This window comes from Gopherus flavomarginatus, chromosome 5 (genome assembly GCF_025201925.1).
Source record: "Gopherus flavomarginatus isolate rGopFla2 chromosome 5, rGopFla2.mat.asm, whole genome shotgun sequence".
Taxonomy (NCBI): domain Eukaryota; kingdom Metazoa; phylum Chordata; order Testudines; family Testudinidae; genus Gopherus; species Gopherus flavomarginatus.
Window position 1 is genome coordinate 24,151,939 of NC_066621.1, and position 12,048 is coordinate 24,163,986.

The 12,048-nt window shown below is 37.9% G+C and overlaps 1 protein-coding gene across 3 annotated transcripts in view; it reads left to right on the forward strand.

Moving 5' to 3' along the window:
- The window catches only part of CEPT1 (choline/ethanolamine phosphotransferase 1), a 48,922-nt gene that overhangs the window by 8,047 nt on the left and 28,827 nt on the right, over positions 1-12,048 (forward strand). For all 3 annotated transcript variants that reach the window (XM_050956319.1, XM_050956317.1, XM_050956318.1), the window contains exons 3-4: positions 352-499; positions 2,898-3,039. In XM_050956319.1, coding sequence (XP_050812276.1) covers positions 352-499; positions 2,898-3,039 — 290 coding nt within the window. The remainder of the gene's footprint in view (positions 1-351; positions 500-2,897; positions 3,040-12,048) is intronic.

The window sequence follows — 12,048 nt, forward strand, 5'->3', positions numbered from 1 at the left end:
CCTAGAGACGACCTTAATTGTGCCCCATTTTACAAATGTGTTGTTCTACAGTCGTTATTTTTCAAATGTAGACTGGTACTGTGCAGTTTTTTCTTCAGCCTTAGATTTGTATAAATACTGCACTTTCTTAATGTAGTTTTTTTTTTTTAATGTGGAATTTTCTGTTTCTTGCATCTCACCATTTTCCCCCCCACCCGCTAGGATCAACTATCAAAAATGCATTTATTAATATGTGCAGGTACTGCACGTTAAAAGTACTTTGGTAGGAGAATAAAGATCTGTTTAAGGTGTTTCAAATCTTTGTTGTTAATCTTTTACTGACCTTCACTTTTTCCACCTCCCTCCCCTCAGGCACCTCCGTGGGCATATCTTGCTTGTGCATGTGGCCTTTTCATTTACCAGTCTTTGGACGCTATAGATGGAAAACAAGCAAGAAGAACCAATAGTAGTACTCCTCTGGGAGAACTTTTTGACCATGGTTGTGATTCACTGTCCACAGGTATTGTTACTTGTAACTGGAAGATAATGGTTAATTAAAACTATTTATTATTAGGAAAATCTCCAAAATATAAACTAGAATATAGAAAGAAAAACCTTTGTCAGGCATACTATTGAGGAGATGAGCAATTTGATGCTATTGTTGTGTTGCCAAACAAATCTTCTTTTGGTTGTAATTTACTTCTTTTAAGCAGAACCTAAATCTGACTAGTTTAGTGTTACACTGACACTGAGGGAATTTAGGCCCTGATTCAGCAAGGTATATAAGAATCTGTAAAGCTCTAAGCATGTGAGTGGTTCTGTTGACGTTATGGGGTCTACACATGTGACTTGCTAAATTTGAGCCTAATTTAGTAACTTTACCTAGCTTATGTTTAGAATAGAAAGAACGCTTCTAATTTAGTTTTAGATTTACTTTATTAAAACAATTTTAAAGTCAGATTTTGGGCCTAAACTATGTGACACTGGGAGTCCAAATTCATCCCCGACTCTGCTCTGTTGAAAGCAGAGGTAACTTTAAACCTGTCTTCAATGAAAGATTCAGATTGTTTTTGTTTGAGTACTTAGATCACAGTTTATAAGATTCTAACATTTAAATTTTGATGGATGATCACTCTATTATGATTTTGTAATTTTAGATGTATAGAATGCATAGTTTACTCCTGAGGGCATTCCGTGCCAAAAATTCTGTGCACAATATTTTAAAATGATGTAAATTTTATTTGTCAAATAAATGTGGAGGCTCCAGCATGACACTGGGCATCACAGGCCACTGGCTGTACAGAGGTGGGAGATCACTGTGCAGCTCTCCCTCCCTCCTCTCCCCTCCACCCCCCCAGACACAGATTCAGTGGTGAGGCTGTACCCAATCCTGACACAGCGCAAGGACCGTGTCTGCCCCAGGAACACCCCAGTGCCCTGGCCCTCCATGCCAGGTGCACCAGGTGTAGACAGGCAGGCTCAGCAAGGTAGGATCCAAATGTGGAGGGGCTTAGTGTGTGTGTGTGGGGGATGGGATTCAGGTGTTGGTTGAGATGGTTCTGTGTGGGGCAGTCTGGGTGTGGGTGGGTCAATGGGTGATCTGGGTGCAGGGGGGATCTGGATGCACAGTGGCTTGTGGGGAGGGTTCTGGATGCAACAGTAATGGGACTCTGCCGGGGGGGGTCAAGGTGGTTGTGGCTCACTGGGGGAGGCCAGTGTAGGGGAGTGGGGATCCAGCTGCAGTTGGTTGGAGTTTAGAGGGGTGAGGATCCAGGTGCGGGTGGCTTGTTGGGGTGCTCCAGGTGCATGGAGAATGGGACTCATTGAAGTGATTCAGAGTGTAAGGGGAGTGGGGCTTGGTGGGAGGGTCTGGGTATGAGGGGGTCTGGATGCATGGGGGTTGGGCAGATGGTGGAACAGCTCCCTGTACAGGGATCTCTCCCTTGGCAGCTGAGGAGTGTGTGTGGGAGTTCTCAGAGATTCCTGCAGCTGGAGGAGAAATCTGGGGTTGGGTCTGACCTGTCCCCAGATGCCATGCAGGGAAAGAGGAAGTCCTGTCCTCCCCAGCCTAGCCAGGACTAGCAGTTGAGCCTAGCGCAGGGTAGGAGCCACTAGCTAGGTCTTCCCCAGTTCCGCCCTCTGTCCCACAGTGATTTACCTCTCTGTGGACTGCCCTGGGCACCCAGAACATAACTGCTGGAGAGGGTTGCATGACCACTCTTGTGGCTTCCCTTTGCTTCCCTGTCAAAGTCATTTTTCTGCAGGGAAGCAAAGAAATCTGCAGGGGACATAAATTCTGCACATGCGCAGTAGCGAAGAATTTCCTCCAGGAGTAATAGTTGCCTTTTTTGTGATTCTCACATAAGAAAACTAGGTAATTTCTTTTAATGAAAGACACAGTGAAAGAAAATGGCAAACTTGAACAAAAGTAAACAAAAACAAGGAAATTCCAAATTAAAAGCCTGATCTCATAAATTGCTGAGAATCTCTTTTAAAGTGCTGTGCCCCCTCTCAGCTCCCATTGACTTCAGTAGGAATGGGTGCCTTTTACAATGGGTACCCTCTGCACACTCTCTTAGCTGATGGTCTGCAATCTGTTGTGATGAGATTATGCAGAGGTATTTGTAGGTGACAGTAATGTATAATCAACAGCATCTCAGGAGTCACCCTGTGAGATGCTGAGCACCGTCAATGAACAGCAATAATAAAGCAATGAAACATTTGCATTAATTGAACTGTTTTTGTTTATTATGTGACCTATAATCTTTGTTAAAAGTCTTTACTATATAATGTAGTGGTTTACTGTAATCTCACAGTGCCGCTTTCTCTGGGTCCTTTGCTAGAATTCTGTCTCCTGTATGGCTTTGTAAAGATTTCTTTGTACATGTTTGTTTATTTTTGTCTGATTTCTTCTGCAGTCTTTGTGGTTTTGGGAACTTGTATTGCTGTGCAGCTGGGGACGAACCCTGACTGGATGTTCTTTTGTTGTTTTGCTGGGACATTCATGTTTTATTGTGCACACTGGCAGACGTACGTCTCTGGAACATTGCGCTTTGGAATGTAAGTAACTCAGTTGAAAGTAAAACTGTAAACAGTGAAGTCAGTTTTCTGTTCAATGTATGTCCTGTAATAAGATTCTTAAATTAGTAAAAGGTGGGTAGGTATCTATGGATACATATATTCACATACTTTTATAGTGATGACTACTATATATTGGAGCCACTGCATACAAAAATAACACTAAATAATTTTTGAGCCTCTTATTATCAGGAGAAGAAAAACTTCTGCTCTCTGAAATAATTGCTAACAGCTTCTGATGTGAATTAAACACAAAATAATGTGTATTCAGATAGATGGCAACGTGATTTCAGTTATGCAGTCATTCCTGTGTGTCTGGGAAAAATCAACCACAGCATTTGCACAGCAGTTGATTTTTGCAAGATGTGCATGTTTAGTCCCTGAGTGCTGATCTTAAATAATAAGATTTACTTAACTCTTAATAGAATGTGGTGAGATTTTGATGTAGAAAATTAATATAAATTGACATTTTTGCCTACAATCTGAAGCCCTGAGCGTGCGTTGGGGTCTGTGTTAACAAATCCCAAGTGCTTGTGAGAAGTCTGACTCTGGAAGTGAAATTTTGGCCTTATTAAAATCAATTACAAAACTTCCATTGACTTAATGGGGGCGCTGGTGTGGCAGGATTTCATCTAGAAGACTAGGCTATTAGGGCTGATGCAAGATCAAGTCCCTAATCAATGGCTGTTGTGTAATCCTATTGGTTCTAAAGGGTCCTCAAAATACAATATTTATATTATTGGAAATATCTACATATGTATAAAGTCCATCTGCCAAGTATATTTCAAATGAGGTTAAGCAGCCTATTGAAGGATGTCCTCTGTGTTGAACAAGAATCATAATTTTTGAACATTTCTAGAAATTTTTTATATTCTATTTAATTTGTGGTGATTTCCAGCTTTAAAGTATGTACAAGGTACAAACATTATTCATTAAATGGTCAGTCAACAGGTTTCTGGGTATTGCAAAATTTTATCAAACTAAAAATAATCAAGTTCTGGGCCTTTTGGCTGAAATAGCCCCTTAAGGAGATATTTAATATTCATTGATCTTACCTGATAAGTCTAATTGGTTAGCTCCATTGAATAGATTTCTGATAGAGCCATATGAAACATCAAGATAACCGGTATTCAGTGTATAGTCAGTATTCCATAAAAATCAAGGGTCAGACTCTAATCTCGATCACATAAATCCAGAGCAACTTTAGCAACCTCATTGGCGTCTTTTGAGATTCATGGTGTAACAGATGAAAATTTGGTCCCAGTTCCTGGACTTATCCACATAAGACTTATGCCCATAATGTTAGGTCCTTGTTCTTTCAGAACACAATTAGGGCTCCACTCTGGAACTGCGGAGCATCTTCAGCTCCCATTGAAATAAGTGAGCATTGAGGACAATGGGCACCCTGCAGAGACCAGCACAAAGCGTCTGATTTTTATAAAGGCCTAAGCATGGGCTTAAATGTTGAAGGTGCAAGTTATATTTACATTTCAAACTATCTGATTTCCAGGTGCAGTCAAAGAAATAGCCATGTAAATATTCTCATTTCCCCATACAAATTTTAAGATCCCTTTCACTGGGATCAATACAGCAAAACTTGTCTCTAATTTTACAGATGCCATGTTTCAAAATCTAATTCTACAGGAACCTCACTGTTAAAATGAAAAATTATCAGTATTTTCTGATAAATCATTATTTATAATACATCGTAAAGGTCACACAACTATATTATGTGCTTAATATTACAAGTATCAGATCAGCATTTGTATAATGAACTCATACTTTTAACATTCCCACTGTCATAAGGCTAATAGGCTTACAACAAACTGCCACAAAAACCTGAGAATGAATATTAGGAAAAAAGACAATAAGCAGTGCTAAATATTAGCTTGTCTCTGAAGCTTTCTCTTTACCAGTCTTTGCACTGTAAGACTTATTCTGCCTCCTTCCTGAGACTTGCAGATATAGGAACCTCTACATTCCAAATAGATGTTGATAGCTCTCATTGGCTGCTTCCCCTTGTATGACTTGGCACTTCTATTCTACAGTAACAAAGGCTATTTTTGTTGCAGCTTTAGTAGTAAAGAATTACTTGACATGTTAACAGCCAACAAAGTCAGTGGCTATTTTGGATTTAATTGGAAATTGAAAAGTGGAATATGAGAAGTATAGCTAAAGTGTTAGAGTAAATTTGATGCTTTTATTTGTTAAATTACAAAATTAGTTCCCAAAGGGAAATGACAGTATAACTGGACCTGTGTACTGCATTCACTAGAAATATGACTTGATATTTTTATTCAAATACAGAACTCATATTCAAAGGTTACATACATTGAAAATGGGCTATTCAGCTGTAAATGGGAGTGTGAAGAGTTGGAGAAGGTAGGCTACAAAATACCCCAGTGATCTGTTGTTACATCATTAATTAATATGTTACAGTAGTTGTGAAAGAGGAAGTAAACAGAATAATGAAATAAAATGTGGAGACTTATAAACTGGTGAAGATATAAGAAAGATATAAACGGATCTACTGAGGTTAGAAATACGAGCAGGAAGTAAAAGGAGATTCAATCTGAAAGAACGCATCTGTATATGTCTGAGAGAAAGTAATCCCTCAGACAATACATAGGAAGGGCAGTAGAGAGCTGTGATGCTCTAAGAGACTGAGGGTGATAGTTGATACCAAATTAGAAATGGCCTCTCAATATCATGGTAGACTGTACACAGAGAAGCATCAAAGAACAAGGAGTTGATGAGCACTTTCTATATGTTGTGATGAGACGCCATCCACAATATTGCAGTCAGTCGTGGACTCCACAATACCAGAAATTATTATTTTCTCTGGAGTCTGGACCTTGACCGAGAAATTTGGACCTTGAGGGAAAAAATAGACTACCTCTGGCATAGATCATCTGACCTGCTGGGATCTTCTGAAGGTGGTATAACTATAGGCCATGAGGTAGATTTAGTAAACGTACGTATCTTTAAAAAGCATTTGACAACTTTCCATATCAGAGCTCATTGGACATTGAAGAGTTACAGAGGAGGAGATAAGATGTTGTACTGGATAGAAAATTGGCATTAAGATCAGGAAGTATGCCCTAAGCATAGAGGGAAGTGCTACAAGTTGAAAATGTGATACGAGTGGAGTACCCTGGGACCAGTTATAGGATTAGAGTTCATTAAATGGCAGCAGACCCTATATTTGTTGTCTAACACTTCACATTATAAAAACTATTCTATTTCTTGAAGAATCCTAACAGCTACATGGTATGCAGAAAGGAACTTGAAGTTTGGCAGAGGATTGTCTTGAGGTCAGGAAGGTGCCTTTTGCTGTCCCAAGGAATATCTCTTCTAGTTTGTCTGAGTTAGTTGTCAACAGTTGCTACTTCCTATCTGTTTTTTCCTCAGTAGCGCTTCCTAGAGGTCTGTCAGGGTTCTATTAGTACTGTGCATGTATCTTTCTGTAGCATGCCACACACTCAAACCTCCTGACAGGGCAGAGGCAGAAAGGATGTTCATTGTTGTCTTCCTCCTGCGCTGCTTTCCATCATTATGACACCTTTGACAAGGTGTACTTATCTGGGTACTAAGAGACCATGAGATAGTCACCACAAAGTGAGACAGATTGATAAAGGTTGTGAAAGGCACAGAATTAATATTAAGTGAGGCCTCATACCCCTCACGAGCTGAGTTGCACCTAAAATTTCAACATGACACACAATTCCAGCTACACTGCCTCTCAGAAATAAAGTTCTAAATCTAAAAGTACTTGGCTTTGTTGTCTGTAAAGTGTGTGTGTGCACGCAAAACTAGGAATACATGGAAATTTGGGCAGAAATGCTTCATTTAAAGAGGAGATAAAATATAGATGAAGTACCTGGGGAAGAAAGCGAAAGCTTGGGCTCTGACTCTTTGCAGCAGCTAACACCTGCTTAGAACAGACTTTTCCACAACCCTGGTATACTCTGAAGTTTCTGAGGAACTGTCTGAGATCAGCAAATTCAGTTGCAGCATAGAGAGAAAAAGCACAAAGCAGGTGCAACTTCAAAATGAGTGTATCCCATTTTGCTCGAGATTCCATAAACCAGCCTTCATATCCAGGCTGGATTCAAACAAATCTACTGTGCATCAGCCTCATACAATACCAGGAATATCTTCAGCTAGTACAAGACCTAGGGTTGTAGAATATACTAAACTGAGCAAAGGTGTACTGGAAAATAGTGTTTAACTGAAGTTTTTCTTCAGTTTCTACCTGCTGGCAAGGAACTGAGGAAGGCAAAGTAAGCCCTACAGAGCCCAGATTGGTACAGAGATCTGTAAGAACAAAGCTCCTTGAATGGAACTATTTTGTGCCAATAGCTTAATTCTTCTGTATGCCTCATGTATGCCTGCTGTCCAACTATAATAATTTTGTTAGCACAAGTGGAAATGAGACGGTAACCCCAAAATGCTTAATTTTCTCCCAAAGAAAATGTTCAAACAGAATTAAAGTTCAGTTCACAATAGAACTTGTATTAAAATATAGTCCATTAGCAGCTCACAATTGTGGGTTTTTTATCTAACGTGGTCATTCTAGTTAAAAACCTGCATTTAGACAGTATATCTGTGCACCAGCATAATCACTGGGACCAACAATGTTCTTAGCATTGCATGTTGGCTTTTGAGGACCCCATTAGAATATTGTCATTTATAAAATTGCTGAGCAGTGAAGAGGTAGATTACAAGTAAGTAAATATTGACTTTCTTTGTGTTTTCTCCACCTTCCTCTTAACGGTTAGAAGGGGGAAAAAATGAAATGTTAGGTTAAATCTGTTAAAATGCAGGTTACAAATATTTAACAATTGTATTACAATTGTTCTATTGCCTTTTTATTTTTCAATAAGTCTCTCCAACTATATCCTAAACCATTTTTGTAAAATACATATTTTTCCTCCATTTATTTTCATTTTTTAATCGGTTTGGTATGTTTCATAGACTACTACCGCACTTATTGGCAGGATGTGTATATAAGTAAAATAAAAGTTCCCTAAAGGATTTTTCTAGCTGGAGATATCCCCCACAATAAAGTAATTTTGTCTTTTACTGTTTGACGTTCAAAATAACAGGGAAATTAAAGTTTGCTACAATATGTATGAATTTAAAAAAAACAAAAACCTTTACTGTGGTATAATGACTGAGGTACACAAAATAAAGATAAGAAATGAGGTCTAAAATATTTTTGTTTTTTCAAGAATGGTCCTATTTAATGTTTTCAGAACCCATTTTGGTGTAAAGAAACATTACATTTGCAATTTTCAAGTCCCTCTTTTCTTTTTATACATGTTCTGACAGCTTTTCTACCCAATTATCTTGTGAAAACTTCTTGTAGGATAACTCTAATTATAAAGGAAGATTTCACAACCTTACATATACATTTATAAAATTACAGTGCAAAATTTGTAAACAACCCTAATTAGTTGACATGGATTTCCTTTTGCTGCACATGTCTTACAAAATACAGTACAAAAGAGGAAGGGGAAATACTGGCCGTACCTTTTTAAATTAGAAAGATGCATTTCCTATAACTGGAAATAGTGCTTAACTGTAATTCAGTTAATTATTAGCACTGTTGATTAATCAGTTAACTCAAATTAATCACCATTAAACATATTATTAAACAATAGAATACCAGTTGAAATTTATAAATATTTTGCATGTTTTTCTACATTTTCATATATATTGTATTGTGTTGTAATTGAAATCGGTGTATATTTTTGATTATTTTTACTGTAAAAATGATAAAAGAAATAGTATTTTTCAGTTCATCTCATACACATACTGTAATGCAGTCTTTGTTGTGAAAGTGCAACTTTCAAATGTAGATTTTTTTGTTGTTGTTACATAACTGCACTCCAAAATTAAACAATGTAAAACTTCAAAGCCTACAAGTTCACTCAGTCCTACTTCTTGTTCAGCCAATCGCTAAGACAAACAAGTGAGATTTCTAAAGATAGCTACAGCACTCCAACCAAGGTTTAAGAGTCTGAAGTGCCTTCCAAAATCTGAGAGGTACAAGGTGTGGCACATGCTTTCAGAAGTCTTAAAAGAGCAACACTCTGATGTGGAAACTATAGAACCTGAACTACCGAAAAAAGAGAATCAACCTTCTGCTGGTGGTATCTGACTCAGATAATGAAAACGAACATATGTTGGTCCACACTCCTTTGGAGCATTATTGAGCAGAACCCGCCATCAGTATGGATGCATGTCCCCTGGAATGGTGGTTGAAGCATGAAGGGACATATGAATCTTTAGCGCATGTGGCACATAAATATCTTGTGACACTGGCTACAACAGTGCCATGAGAACGACTGTTCTCACTTTCAGATGACGTAAAGAAGAAGCGGGCAGCATCACCTCCTGCAAATGTAAACAAACTTGTTTGTCTGATCTATTGGTTGAACAAGAAGTAGGGCTGGGTAGACTTGCAGGCTCTAAAATTTTACATTGTTTTATTTTTAATGCAGGGTTTGTTTTTAAACAATTCTACATCTGAGTTCAATTTTCATGATGGATATTGCACTACAGTACTTACGTTAGGTAAATTGAAAAATACTATTGTTTTTTACAGTACAAATATTTGTAATCGGAAATAAATATAAAGTAAGCACTGTACACTTTGTATTGTGTATTTTAACTGAAATCAATATATTTGAAAATGTAGAAAATATCCAAAAATATTTAAATAAATGGTATTCTATTATTAACAATGCAATTTATTTGAGTGCTGGACAGCCCTATTAATTAACTTTAGTTCTGTACAGTACTGCTGTATTCATTCCATTTACACATCTCACCGCATTAATTTATATGAAAATGTTAGATGAGAATGAATTGAAATGACACTTGTATACATTTAAATTCAACAGTCACATTCCTTGCACCTTAGACTTACTAGCCTTTTCTTTTTGCCTTTAAATTATGTTGGGTTCTGGTGCGTTTTTCTCTTTAGTACAGAGATTCAAGTAGCAAAGCAGTCTGTCATGTATGCCTAAATCCAAAACTCAGTGCTCAAACTCAGTAATCCTGTGCACTTGGCAGATGTGTGAGGAAAGGGATTTCAGAACAATTTCCCCTGTAACGGTCTGTTTTCTAGTGCTCCATAGCTTTCCAAAACATTCACATTTGCTTGGTTCTCTTAAAAGGTGAATATTTTAAAAGTTTGAGCTAAATCCCTTATGAAGTATAAATAAAATTACTGTTTCTCTACCACAGAAAAGGAAAAAACAAACCACACTTTTGACTATAACTACAGCAAAAATGGCCAGAGTTTGAAACTTGGTGGGGACATAATCTTCATGGAGGAGCAGTGTCTTTTCTTGATTTTGTTTTAGCAAAAATAGTATAATTTTAAAAACTGCATATTAAACATATACAGTGAAAACTTTAAGACAACAGGCATATACTGCACAGGCATGTAGGGCTAGTCAGCTGTACAGTCATTGGTTCAATATGCTTACAACCCCCACTAGGAAAACCACAAGATCTTAGAAGCTTCAAATGCTGATCTCTTTCTTTCAAAACTAAACACAAAGTATTAGAAATTAGGTCCTGGTACTGCACCTGCATAGGTACATGCTTGACTTTTTAATTAGGTGAGTGGCCCAATGGAATCCCTCTAAGTAAAGTTACAGCTAAACAATAATTGATTAAAAATGTGATGGTAAGGTTGCATAGAGTCACAGAGTCAGAAAATATAAAAGTCAAGATTCCAAGAATAAGGTAATTTTCTCTTCCCACTTTCCTTAACTGTGGCAATATACTTACTGTTTCTCATTATACATACACCATAAAATAGCAGTTTTCACACTGAAACTTGATGCATCACATCTAAAATTGAAAAGCATCTTGTGCACCATATTCATAAATTCAATCAGTGCAGTTACAGTGGATTCTTATTCTGATACTATACTCTAAAATTTAAATTAACCTGTATGCTAATTGATTGCAGCTTACATACCACCGTTACATGCATCTCAATTTGTGAACCGCTGATATAAAATATAGTGGATCTATTACTACTCGACCTTTAATTTTTGAAGTTTTTGGCTTTGTGATTCTATTTTTAATTGTTCAGCCTTACCTAAAAATATCTTTTAGTTTTATTACAGGTACTGTATTCTCTAACTGCGCCTCTGTGGGGAATATGTTCAACTCCTCTTGCTATCTCTCTGCTTCACTATGCCCCAGTTTATTATTCTTCTCACTCTTTCTGGCAGAAATACAAACTTATATTTAATAAAGATCAGCACACTGGTAACAGTTCTGTTACCACTGGACAGGTGTCCATCTCATCTTTGACTCACTTGTTCGCAGTCTCTGGCAAGAAGCAAAGGACTTGAATGAGTATGGAGACAGACCTCCCTGCTCACTGGAGGCAGCTAGCTGAGGATTTAGCCATACTGGCCAGGCTGCTATGAGGAAGCTTGCACTACCACTGCCCACGTATTTGTTCAGTGGAAAACTTAGGGTGCTACTGCATGTGAATGTTTAATAAAAGGTCAGCATTGTCTGAACTAAGAGCATGGGGTTGAATACAAGCGGTCCTGAATTCTAATTCTAGTTGTGTCCCTAACATTGTGTGGCTTTGAACAAGCCATGTTACCTTTGTTACTCGAGGTTTGTCTACACGAACTCTTAGTTTGCAGCAAGTAGGGGTGTGAATCTACCCCACACTAGTCTGCCACGCACTAACTGTCCATGTGGATGCTGGTTATGCACATTAACACTTTATTAATGTGCTATGGTCTAGTCCTCTTTGAAATGGGACTAGATCAAAGTGCATTAATTAATGTACTCCTAACGTGCCTCAGCAGTGTCCACATGGACAGTTAGTCCGTGGCAAACTAGTGCAGGGTAGATTCACATCCCACTGTGCTGAAAACTAAATGTTCGTGTAGATAAGTCTTGGGTGTCCCCATCCATAAAGTGGAGATTATAGTATTTGCT